A 13,562-nucleotide genomic window follows, 5' to 3' on the forward strand; every position below is an offset into this window, starting at 1 on the left:
AATCTGTGCAAATTCTCACTTTCAGAAAATTAATCTCAAGTGTTACTAGGTTTTCAAGGGGAAGAGGAACAACACTATCACTTATTTTCCCAACTTTTATTTGTGCATAGGAAAGGTGGGAGGTTGCCATATCGATTAGAAGTGGCACTAAAATTTGCAGAGTAGGATCGGCGAGTTTACATGAAGGTCTACAAGTGTATTAGTAGAACTGTGATGGGCAAATCTTTCTATGGGAATATTGTCTTGTGTGTGCCAGGCCTCATCCACTTTCCCCCTAACTCTGCTTTTGAGTAGGAAATAGGTTCTTTACGTTCTGACTGTTGGTGAATTATACCTTATTGAATACTTTGGAAGGTGGGATATTCTTGGACAGGAAAGGACTTTGTTTCTTAATACTCGAGTTGAAGTGGATTTCCATCTTTATAACCTATATCCAATATAGAGTAAACTACTCTTCCTTATAATTTGGCTAGAGAATTCTTCCATCATGGCAGTTGTAAAGGCTGGGAGGCTTGGTTTAGAATATGCCAAGGTCATGTCTGTTTCTGCTGGAGTGCTAGCTGTCTGCCTGTGCCCTGCCAGATGGCTCTGTGTCATAGCAGAATGTGAATTGTAATTCATTGGGCAAAATGTAGCTTAAGTTATTCCCTTACTCAGCTCGTTCTTCAGCTTTCCACTTATGAAAAGGGGAGTAAGTCTGATCTTAGAGAAGGAAATAATAAGGTGTAATCTCCACTAAAGATTAACATCCTCCTCTGCCCACTAGAAGATCTATTCAAATGTCAATCCCATTCGGTGCCACTAACATTTATGCTATTCCTATTTAAGTGAGAGTTACTATGTTGGGTGTTGTGAGTATATGAAGCCAAGGATGTTGAGAGGAGTCACACAGTAGCATGTTTGTTTAGGGGTGGTTTCTTAATGAGGAAAATGGCCCTACTTTTTTTTGTTTGTTTAAATGAACTGCAGACTAGATTACGACTATGCTAATTTGTGTCAGAGGTCTAGAGAAAGGATTCTCTTGGCACAGAATTAATCTTTGCCTGCTTTCTCATGTGCCTTGTTTTTCAGAACGGCAACATCACAGAGCTCCTCCTGAAGGAAGGTTTTGCACGTTGTGTGGATTGGTCGATTGCAGTGTACACTCGGGGTGCGGAAAAGCTGAGGGCAGCTGAGAGGTAAGGTCTGTCAGGGAAGCCTTCCATTCCAGCCAAGGATCTTGTTAAGGATCTTTTTCTGGAGAGAAATCTAGTGATCTCTCACACATCTATGTCAGTGTCTGTTTTATTTCAGTAATGGGTTAGGGAAATTCCAAAAGAGACTATCTCTTCATAGAGGACTTGCGAGTCTTTAGGTTCGGTCACATTCAGTGCTCTTTAGTAAAGAACTAGATTTTTACTCAAACATTATTCTTCATCTGATGTGCTTTTTTAGTGTATTCAGGTCACCTTTAAAAAAAATTTTTTTTTTTTTTTTTACAAGCCTCTCCAATTCCAGTTTTTAGACATTTGGGATGAAATAAACTTGAGGTTCATTTGAGGACAATGAAATTGCTTACCAATTGCTCCCAAATAGGCAGGCTGGAGCCAGGGATATGAAGGAAAGATAGAGTTTGTGGGCCTAACACAGGACCATCCAGTGCTATTGTGAGGCCTAATGCTCTAATTTATTTAAAAGTGTGTTTTAATTATAAATAATAATGCAACTGTGAGGTGCTGTTTTCATGTTTTTGGCTAAGTGCAGATGTAAAGATAACTTATTTCCAAAAAAACAATAATGGATATTCCAGAGATTCGTGGCGATTTCAAGTGTCAAGGTCAAATATTTCCATGTGTAGGTGAATATCATTCACTTGTTGGGGTAGATGGAAGAAAATGAAGCAGGTAGCAAGAGTAGATTAATAGAGATGGTGGTCCAGAAAGTCCCAGCCACCATCTCCCAGGATGCATTAAGCAAAGACTATTGACCACTGATGACTTGGCTTGTTGTATGGCTCATTTCAGAATCATAAAATTATATTGGTCTTGATAACTTCACATTTTGCCTTTGAGGCACACAGCTAAGAGATGTTCAAGAATAAGAATTGAATGCCTATAATTTTCTTTCCTTCTCTTAGGTTTTTTACATCCTTCTACACCTGTAAGCAGCAATACTTGTAATGTTTTATAAAAATAGATTTTATTTATGTTTTTTGTTCATTTTCACCGAAAGATATTTTTCCCATTTATTTTTAGAGAGTGGAAGGGAGGGAGGGCGAGGGAGAGAGAGAAACATCAATATGAGAGAGACCTATTGATTGGGTGCCTCCCTCATGCACCTCAACTGGGGCCGGGTTGAACCTGTAACCCAGGTATGTGCTCTTGATGAGGAATAGAACCTGAGACTCTTTGGTGCGCGGGCTGATGCACTAACCACTGAGACACATTGGCCAGGGCTAAAAATAGATTTTAATCTGGGTCATTTGATATGGCTTGTCTGACAAAGGTAGACAGACGGTCTGATTAAGAAAAAAGATAGTTATTATATAAAAGTTGTATTAGTCTTTATGTTTCACGATTAAATCCAAAGATATAATACTCTTTATCAAGCAAGGCATTCCATATATATCTGATTATTCTGTAATGCTCAGTTTTTTTGTTGTTGTTCAGAAAATCCTGTCAGTCTATTATTCTAAATTATTATTTTGGTTGATAATTCTCATTGCATTCTTTAAGTTCCTGCCTCTCTCTAAAGAAAGTGAGTATACTGACAGTAGTATCTACATGTTTTACAACATCTCTAGGAAATTTTATGGATTTTTCAGAGAGTACTCATCATTATGAAAGAGGTTTAGACCAAGGAATACAAATCATATTTTGATAACTTGTGATTACTTGCTTGCTGTTTTGCATGCTGTATTTGACTTGGTTGCATTGTTGGTAAATCTCTCTCGAAGTACTTCATGTATTTTACAACTACTACATGTGGCTTTGTCTTTTTCTCCTTTTAGCATTTCTTTTTTAAAAAGTTGCAATACCGTTTCCAGAAATATAGTTCATTTCCCTTGCACATGTATTTATTTATTTGTAAATACTTGAGGCAGCTGTTTATTGATTTTTTTTTTTTTAAAGCTTTGCACATACTCCATTTACCTCTCTTAGTCTGACTCATAGAATATCTATGGGGCTTAGTATGTGAAAGATTTTTTGTCCTGGCAAGTGTGGTATAGTGGTTAGAGCATTGGCCCATAGACCAAAGGGTCATGGGTTTGATTCTCAGTCAAGGGCACTTACCTGGGTTGCAGGTACGATCCCTGGGCCCACTCAGGGCATGTGTGGGAGGCACCCAATCAATGTGTCTCTCATATCAATGTTTCTCTCTCTTCCTCCCTCTTCCTCCCCTGCTTCCATTCCCTCTAAAAAAATAATCATTCAGAAAATTTTGTCAGGTGAGGATTAATAACACCACCACCAACAACAACAAATTTTTGCTAAGATGATTTTTAAACTTTTGTTAGTAAACTTCTATTGTAGTTTTGTCCATTTTTGTTACTCTTTAGATGTACTACAGTGACAATTTTGTTCTTGTTTTCCATGTAGGATTTGGGTAGCTGATAACCTTTTCATAATTCTTTTTTTTTTTTTTTTTTGTATCCTCACCCGAGGATACTTTTCCATTTTTTGTACAGATAGAGTGGGAGGGAGAGAGAGGAAGGGAGAGAGAGAAACATCGACGTGAAGGGACACATTGAGTGGCTGCCACCCGCACGACCAACCAGGGCCGGGGACAAACTGCAACCGAAGTACGTGCCCTTAGCGGAAACCGAACCCGGGTCTCTCCGCACCGCAGGCCGACGCTCTAACCGCTGAGCCAAACTGGCCAGGGCACCTTTTCATAATTCAAATGGAAATTGAGCAGGCCTATGTTTTTTAAAAAAACAGATGAGGCAAAAGTAGGTTTATAGTTGTGAGTACGTGAAACAGTTTATTCTTGTATTATTCCTTATTAATTATTGTAGTTTCCATACAAACAACTTGTAAACCTGCTTTTGTCCCACCCTGTATATTTGTTTGCTTAGTATATGTATTCTACCCATTTAAAAGAGCATTGGCTCTGTTTGTCATTCCAGTGCTTAGCATATAGTAGTCACTCAGGAGATATTGGATAAGCCAAAGAACCAGTTATCAAGGTGGACTTGAACTGTCCATGCTCAAAATATTGCATATTTAGATCCAGTCTGCCATCAGTGGGTTTATGGTTTATATATACATATTGGGTAGTTGCTTATACACTTTTTTGGTGGCTGTTGTCACATTTTGTTCTGGTTTGACTGATGGCCTTTCTCATGGGTGCCTTGTTGGTGAGGTAGAGTAGGATTCTGTGCTGTTTGCTCCCATGGTGATGGTGGATTCCCTTTTCTGACCTAATTTGTCTGAATGATTTGCATCTTTGCTTTGTTTCAGGTTTGCCAAGGAACGCAGGCTGAGAATATGGAGAGACTATGTGGCTCCCACAGCTAACTTGGACCAAAAGGACAAGCAGTTTGTTGCCAAGGTGAGTCATTCTCCACATCTTGAGATGCATAGTGATTGTTGTCAGGCTACTGATTAATACAAAAATTTTTATTTCAAGGCAAGCCAGTGGTGTGTAGAGGTGCATGCACGATTGCACACCTGTGTGTGTACTGTAGGGGACTTAGACACCATTAGAACTTTAACATTTCTTTTTGTAAATTTACATAGCTTCATTAGAAGTTCATAGCTTAAAGTTGTGGACACTGCCATTTTGAAATATCACTTATATTCTAGGGGTTCTTTTTGTCTGCTTAGCAAATGGTATTCTCTTAGATTTCCTATCTCCATATATATATGATCTCAAGTTTCTTTATTTTTCTGTTTTAGTATTCTTGTGGCTTTGATTTTTCTCTAATATGATTTTTTTTTTTCTCTGAGAGCTGTCCACTGCTGTGTGCTTGGATGGATTTCTTTGATGGGAACTAGAGCTACTAAATAGATTGTTTGGTTCCAGCAGTGATGCTATAAAATTGTTTTTTCTTAGTTACAGGTTAAGGTACCTTTGGGAGGCAGACTTGTTTTCACTTTCACCAAATGCTGTAATGTTTTCCAAGCTATTTTTACTTTTGGCAAGAAATGCTGGAAGCGTTCTTATGGATTTAAAGTGGTTAAATATTCATATCCTCTAACTGAGAGGTGGCTGTCCCAAATGTCACCCTACAGTTTAAGATTGAAAGCCACTAGGTGGCACTGTCATCCTGAAAAATCCTGGCACAATTTATCTTAGAATGGTACAATTTTAACAAAGTCTCTGAGGAATTGGCTACATTTCTTCACTTCCTTTTTTATGATGCCCAAAGCAATAGGTCGCAGCGCTCAAGTGGCCTCTTTCCATCTTCTAGTACGTGGTTTCCAAGCAGTGGTCAGGTTAACTATAATTGTGCCTTTTAGTGGACATCAGTGGGAGTAGGCCCTGGTTGGATATTCCCATATGCATTTTCCCATTCTGATGCAGACCAGAATGGATCTCTGCTTTCTTTCTATGCAAGGACTGTGCTGGCTTGGAAACTTGGACATGGCTGTTCCACCTAATTGGAACTTACTTGGTTGTGCTTATGTTTTCTGTATAATCTGTTCTGTTCAAAGATTGTAGCTATAGCTGTGCAATGAAAGGATAATCATTCACTCAACAAGGGAGGTAGGCCTTCCATTTTTACTATCATCACTTTGAAGGCCTATAATATTAGTAATGTAGATGAGGCTTGGGAGGGTCCCATTACCCTGTACTGTCCCTACCAGCCTCCTCTTCAGTTGTAGAGAAATTTAGAAAATTTTGAGGGGTTTTGGCCTCTGCCAATTGGGGAACTAAAGCATTGTTGAAGAAATTCAAATATTAGGTGACTGAATCAGTAGCTTTGCATTTATCTTAAATCTGACTTTATCGGTAACTATAAAAGGGAGAGCTGGCTATAGGAACATTGCCTCCATTTTTATTTATTTGTTTATTTATTTGTTTGTTTTTGCATTTATTTTCAGATAGAGCGGGAGGGAGAGAGGGGAGAAGAGAGAGAAACATCGATGTGAGGGAGACACATCGACCAGTTACCACCCACACGACCCCAACCCAGTCTGGGGACAAACTGCAACCGAGGTACATGCCCTTAGCGGGAACCCAACCCAGGACTCTCTGGTACGCAGGCTGACTCTCCAGCCGCTGAGCCAAACCAGCCAGGGCTTCTCCATTTTTAAAATATGGGATCCTAGGATCTGTTTTTTGTTTTTGGTCTTTCTGTTTAGTTATAAAACAAAGTAAGGCTTTTTTCATTATAATCAAGTTTTATTCATTACAGTGGCAGGATACAGGAGATTGCCTCTATTAACTATTTAATTGAGGATTATGAGGAACAGTCTTTCTCCTGGAATATATTAAACATAAATTTAGGTCATTTGGATATAGACCTGCTTAGAGAATAGAGAGAAAAATGTATTTGTAGGTAGATAAATGGTTTTAAAAGTTTTTGATTTTTGAAAAATTTCAGCAGCATTTCTGTTTTTAAAATAGGGGGAAAAAACCCTGGCCGGTTTGGCTTAGTGGTTGGAGCATTGTCCTACAGACCAGAGAGTCCCGGGTTCGGTTCCCACTAGGCCCTAGCGGCTAGGGGCATGTACCAAAAAAAAAAAAAAATACAAAAAAAATAAGATGGGGGGGGGCATTAAAAAGAGAAGATAAGACACTCACACTAGATAGAAGTTACTATGACAGATCTTTTTCTTTTTAAACAAAAGCGATCATACTGTCTACTATAGGGGTTGGCAAACTGTGGCCTGTGGGCCAAGTCTGTCTCACCACTTTTTGTATGGTCTGCAAGCTAAGAATGGATTTTACATAGAAGAAAAATGTTTTGTGGCACATGACAGCTAGATGAAATCAAATTTCAGGGTCATGAATAAATTGGAACATAGCCACATCTGTTCATTTACATATTGTCCATTGCTGTTTTCATGATACAGTGGCAGAGGTGAGTAGTTGTGAGAGAACATATGGCTTGGAAAGCTTAAAATATTTGCTCTCGTCCTTTACACAAAAGTTTGTTGACCCTTCATCTATACTTGTCCTAATTAAAGTGCCTTGATATGATATAAGGAGCTTGAGCCAGAATGTAAATCAAGACATTGCTTCTTTCATCAAGAAAAGCTTGCTACAGAAAAAATGTCAGCAATGTTCTCAGTGATGTAGTTGATTTATGTTCTGGTACAAGCTCCTTATCTCATTGCAGACTGATAGCTACTTTTGAGTAGAACTGATCTATAATCTTTTGAATATAATTTTATGTTTGTAAGTTTTTATTTTAATAGGACTTTAAAGAACTCTATGGGCTTATTAAGAAATGAACTAGTCTATTTTTCCTCTCCCTTGAGGCAGCCATTTTTAACTCTTGGCAATCCCTATTTCTGAATAAAATGTTTGTATTGCTCTTTTTAAGTTTTTCAATGTTAGGCATAACTTTTTTTCTTCACACCATGGAAGATGAGGATTTAGTTTTTATACTCATGCACACATATTCACATGGGTGTGCATTTAATCTTACCTAATCCTTCCATTAGGAGTTTATCATAATTTTGGTTCAATTAATATTCAAAGTTTGGTGGGGAAATGTTAATCACCACCAAGCCTTTTGCATATTATAACTACTTTTCATTTCCTGCACATTTTTTTGTTTTACCTGGAGTTAATTTTTAAAATTTATGTCTTTTACATACTGATTAATTTAACCCCCAGATTCTGTCTGTCTAAATCTTCTCTCATGGCATTGATTTAGTATATTAATTTTATCTTTTCAGCAATATTTTCCAGGAGCTTTGTGACCTGTACCAATCTGGACTAGTTCTTTTTGCCTTTTACAGAATTGTTATCATTGGTTTTCTTCACCACTAATCTGGGTTTTGTTTTGGGGTTTTTTTGCCTAATACCTGGGTTGGAACTATGGCTGCTGCTGCTGCTGCTTTTTTTTTTTTTTTTAATCCTCACCTGAGAATATGTTTTTTAAAAATTGGATTCAGAGAAAGAGGAAGGGAGAGAGAGAAACATTGATGTGAGAGAGAAACATTGGTTAGTTGCCTCCCATACATACCCTGACTTGGGATTGAACCCGCAACCTAGATAGATGCCTTGACCAGGGATCGAACCTGCAACCTTTTGTGGTGATGCTCCAGCCAGGTGAGCCACCCAGTCAGGGCCCATGGCTTCTTTACGATTTAATACTTTATTTTGGTGGTACAGATGCTCTAGTTTCTTGGGTAAAGAGTGCTTTGGTAGGTAAATATTTTGAGACCTTTCATGTCTATTTTATAATTAGACTTGATTGGTAGTTTAGCTGGGTATAGAATTTTGTTAGAAGTTATTTTCCTTCAGAATTGTGAAGACATTTCTCCATTGTCATTTAGCTGTTAGAGAATTTTTTTCTTGTGTTTTTAGAGGTTTGAAATTTTTTTTTTTAAATCCTCACCCCAGGACTTTTTTTTTCCATTCATCTTCAGATAGAGCCTGAGGGAGAGAGGGAGGAAGAGCGAGAGAGAGAAACATCGACATGAGAGACACACATCGAGTGGTTGCCACCCATATGACCCCAACCATGGCTGGGGACAAACTGCAACTGAGGGTACGTGCCCTTAGTGGGAATCGAACCCAGGACTCTCCGGTCCGCGGGCTGACGCTCTAACCACTGAGCAAAACCAACCAGGGCTAGATTTGAAACTATTTTAATTCCCCGTCCTTATATGATTGTTTTCTTTCTGCAAGATCTTAGCAATTTCTTTTTAATCCTGAAATTTTACAGTGATGCACTTTTGTTTATCCACATGTGAACATATTAACAGCTTTTTTTGTTCTCAGAATGTTTTTCTCAGTACTATTTTAGAAGACAACATCTGGCCCTGGCCGGTTTGACTCAGTGGTTAGAGTATCCGACCGTGGTCCAGAGAGTCTCGGGTTTGGTTCTCATTAAGGGCATGTACCTCGGTTGCAGTTTGTCCTCAGCCCTAGTTGGTGTCATGTGGTGGCAACCACTCGATTAAAATAGTTTCAAATCTAGCCCTGGTTGGTTTTGCTCAGTGGTTAGAGCGTCGGCCTGCAGACCGGAGAGTCCTGGGTTCGATTCCTGCTAAGGGCACCTACCCTCTCACATCGATGTTTCTCTCTCTCTTCCTCTCTCTCTCTCTCCTGCTCTGTCTGAAGATAAATGCAAAAATGTCCTCTGGTGAGGATAAAACAAAACAAAACAACATCTGCCCTGGCTGGTTTGGCTCAGTGGTTAGAGCGTCAGTCCGTGGACCAATGAGTCATGGGTTTGATTCCAGTCAAGGACACATACCTCGGTTGCGGTATGTCTCCAGCCCTGGTGGGGCTGTACAGGAGGCAACCAGTCAATGTGTTCCTCTCACGTCAATGTTTCTCTTTCTCTCTCTCTCTCCCACTCGATCTGAACAAAATAAGGAAAAATGTCCTCGGGTGAGGATAAAAAAATGAAATAAAATAAAAAATAAACCAATCCCAGCCTTGATGATTGGGGGAAGACTGCAGTATAAATCAGATTGGCTGTTGTGTTTTGTCACCACTGGCTCAGGATTTAGCTTTTGTGAGCCTGTGGAGACTTTTTCTGTTCATACATTTGCTTTGCAGGTTCCAGAGTTTTGTTGCTGTATTCTTTTCTCCCATTATTCATTGTCCTGTTGAGTTTATGGCAATAAAATAAAATATTTTTCTTTATTTTTGTTTAGAGGTATTTAGGGAGAGAACCAAAGTGAATGTTTGAGCTTGTTTCAGTTAGTTCATAATTCTCAGCTCCACTGTTAGGCTGCATCATTATTTATTTATTTATTTAGTTAGTAGTTAGTTAGTTAGTTATTTTTATCCTCACCTGAGGACTTTTTTCCATTTTTTTATTCAGATAGAGTGGGGGAGAGAGGGAGGAAGAGAGAGAGAGAAAAACATCGACGTGAAAGGGACACATAGAGTGGCTGCCACCCACACAACCCAACCAGGGTTGGGGACAAACTGCAGCTGAGGTACATGCCCTTAGCAGGAACCAAACCCGGGTCTCTCCAGGTTGCAGGCTGACGCTCTAACTGCTGAGCCAAACTGGCCAGGGCTGCATCATAATTTATTTAACCAGTCTCTAGTAGGTGGATATTCATATAGTTTATAATTTTTCCATTATTTAGAAAATGGAGTAAATTTCTGTGTAAAGGACAATTATTTCCTTAGGAATGTTTTGGAGCATATTTGCCAAATAGCTCTCCAGAAATGTTAAGTATATATCCCTATGTGTGTTCCTTTTCTAATATGTTGTAGAACAACTTTTTCTTAAAGGACCACATAATAAGTATTTTAGGCTTTGTGGGCCATATAGTTTTGATGCAGGCTACTCAATGCTGCCACCATAGCAAGAAAACAGCTATAGACAATATGTGAATGAATGTGCATATCTGTGTTCCAACAAAACTTTATTTACAGCAGTAGGCAGTGGAATGGATGGCCCTTGGATCATAGTTTGCCAGCCCCAGTTGTAGAACATGGGATATCAGCAGTAAATTTAAAAGAAAAAAAATGATTTGCATTTCTTTTCATAACCTAGAACCCAACTGCAGTTTGTAGTCATTTTACCTGATTTAAAATGTCTGTTAATGCCAAGAAAACCTTTAAGGGTCCTATGATGCCTGGGGCCTTCATGAACATAGTCTGACAATCCTATCACTTTTTGCTGATTGATTCTGCTCTGAAGTGAGTATAAGGCCTGGACAAATAGTGGTTCTTTCTTAGCAGTCACCCTGTCTCCTAGGAATTAAATGCACAGGGAAGAGCTAAATAACCTGAAAAGCCTGTGAAAGGTGACCTATGAACTCTAACTGAATGCCTCTAGGACACTATAGGTGATTTCTGAAACTGAATCAACACTGTAGATTAGACTGTTGGCCAAGAGTCTCAATTCTGAGAAATTCGAAACTCAACAAAGTATTCTCTCTCTCTCTCTCTTTTTCTTTACTGATTTTTAGAGAGAGAGGGATAGAGACGGAGAGAGAGAGAAACATCAATGAAAGAGAACATTGATTGGTCGCGTCCAGCATGACCCCCAACTGGGGATTTGGCCCACAACCTGGACATGTGCCCTGACCGGGAATTGAACTGGCGACTTCTTGGTGCATGGGTCGATGCTAAACCACTGAGCCACTCTGGTCGGGCAACACAGTATTCTCTTGATACATGTGGCCTACTTGAAAGACTGATTTCCATTCCTTGCTTAAGCAGCTTTACTTCTTAAGGAAGGAAATGCAAGGGAGGGCTCTCCCTGTCTCTCCAGGTTAGCAAAGAAGCATGTTCACTTCTCAGTGATTAGCTGAGCCTACTTGAGACTTTTGTGCCTGTCCTGGCTTGCCAGTTTCCTGCCTGCCTTCCCTGTGGCGTTTTAGCTGATCTGTGCTGTTTGTAGCCATATGGTCCCCTGAGCACGTGGCTTGGCTTCCCTGTCCCTGCTGCTGGATGCTTGGGCCTTGCAGATTTCACAGACCTGAATAACACAGGGGTGTGTGTGTGGGGGGGCAGTGGTGAGGATTGGCAGCATGTCCTCAGGAGGTAGAGTCTTCACTACCTGGCCTGGTTAGAGGCCTCTTAGCTTGGTTCTCTGTACCAAATGATTGCTTAAAAATACAGAGCCCTGAATGACGTGCTTTGAGGTGATTCAAAAGAATGAGAAATGGTTTCTGCTTTCAAGGAGCTTACCCTTTAGGGTTCTGTCTGGGATATTGCCCAAAGTATTGAACTGTCTGGTATTGGTGCCATGTCCAATTTTGGAGGTGAGGTTATAAGCTGTCCATAGATGCAGTGGATTCTAGTACTTACTTGGTTTGGTCCTGATTATATTTTGCTGTGTGTCCAGTCTTAGCTTTGCATGGAGTTCATTATTATGTCTCTCTAAGATGGTTGTTAATCAAGGATACTTTTTTTTTTTAATCCTCACCTGAGGACATTCCTCCATGGGAGGGGGAGAGAGGAAGAGAGAGAGACAAACATTGACTTGAAAGGGACACATTGAGTGGCTGTCACCCACACGACCAACCTGCAACCCTGGGACAAACTGCAACCGAGGTACGCGCCCTTAGTGGGAACCGAACCTGGGTCTCTGGACCACGGGCCGATGCCCTAACCGCTGAGCAAAACCGGCCAGGCAAGCAAGGATACTTCTTAATATTTTTGGCATTATCTAGACTTTTCCATTATATTCCCATTTGGTAATGTGGAGAGAATAGGAAAATACTAGCTACTTCCTTGAATTTTTTGTAGTAGAGCTTTCAGATGAAGTTTTGTGGATGATCTGGTTGGGAAGGTGGACTTGGTTTACAGCTTAAGTTAAAAAAATGATTGCTGATAAGAAATGAATGTGATTGAATTAGAAGAAAATTGTAAAAGAAGAAATGTAGAAGAAATGTAAAAGAAAATTTACCTGACTTTTTAATTTGAGATTTTAGCCCTGGCCGGTTTGGCTCAGCGGTTAGAGCGTCGGCCTGCAGTCCTGAGAGGCCCGGGTTCGGTTCCCGCTGAGGGCGCGTACCTCGGTTGTAGTTTGTCCCCGGCCCTGGTCGGTTGTGCGGGTGGCAGCCACTTGATGTGTCCCTTTCATGTCGATGTTTCTCCCTCTCTCTCTGTTCCTCTCTCTCCCTCCCACTCTACCTGAACAAAAAATGGAAAAATGTCCTCGGGTGAGGATAAACAAATAAATAAATAATTTGAGATTTTATTTTTTTGGAGTAGTTTTAGATTCACGGAAAAAATATGGGCAGATAGTACACAGAGTTCTGCATTTCCACCCTGCCCCCCACTCCTGTTTCCCCTACTGTTATCTGACATGAGTGTGGCACATCAGTTATAAGCAGTATACCAATATTGATGTGTTATTATCAACAGAAGTCCACACCTTAGTCAGATCTCCTTAGTTTTTCTCTAATGTCTATTTTGTGTTCCAGAATCTCCTCCACGATAGCACACTAAATTTAGTTGTGTGTCTCATCAGGCTCCTCTTGGATATGGCGGTTTCTCAGACTTTCTTTGCATTTGATGACCTTGACAGTTTTGAGGAGTCTTGGTCGGCTGTTTTGTAGGATGCCCTTCTGTGGGAATTTGTCTGATGTCTGGTTCCTTTGAAGTACCTATAATAGTGTCCAGTCTGTTTAATCATGCTTAGGTACCTAGAGGTATTTGCATCAGGAAATTGTTGTGCTTAATATTTTGTCAAGGACACAGGGTAACAGCTGTACTCTTCTGGGGGATGGGGAAGGAACTGTGTAGTGACTCTAGGCCATTGCTATAATAGTTGGGGGGTATTTCTTATTTCACCCACTCTTGATGTTGCCTCAGTAGCATTTACAGGATTCGCTTTGGGGAGAATAGATGTAGCATACATATAGCCTTAGGGAACAGGAGAAACAGCTGGATGTCATGATTTTAGAGAGTAGAAAAGGTATTTGGTGTCCTGTTCCTAGTGGCCCCATCAAGGACACTCCCTGCTGGTACCGGTA

The 13,562-nt window shown here is 40.1% G+C and overlaps 1 protein-coding gene across 2 annotated transcripts in view; it reads left to right on the forward strand.

The window, feature by feature from the left end:
• SND1 (staphylococcal nuclease and tudor domain containing 1) overlaps nt 1-13,562 on the forward strand; it is a 475,051-nt gene that overhangs the window by 48,236 nt on the left and 413,253 nt on the right. For both annotated transcript variants that reach the window (XM_036247541.1, XM_036247542.1), the window contains exons 8-9: nt 1,072-1,178; nt 4,443-4,533. In XM_036247541.1, the coding sequence (XP_036103434.1) occupies nt 1,072-1,178; nt 4,443-4,533 (198 nt within the window). The remainder of the gene's footprint in view (nt 1-1,071; nt 1,179-4,442; nt 4,534-13,562) is intronic.

The sequence above is a fragment of the Molossus molossus genome, unplaced genomic scaffold (assembly GCF_014108415.1).
Source record: "Molossus molossus isolate mMolMol1 unplaced genomic scaffold, mMolMol1.p scaffold_m16_p_7, whole genome shotgun sequence".
NCBI classification, from domain to species: Eukaryota; Metazoa; Chordata; class Mammalia; order Chiroptera; family Molossidae; genus Molossus; species Molossus molossus.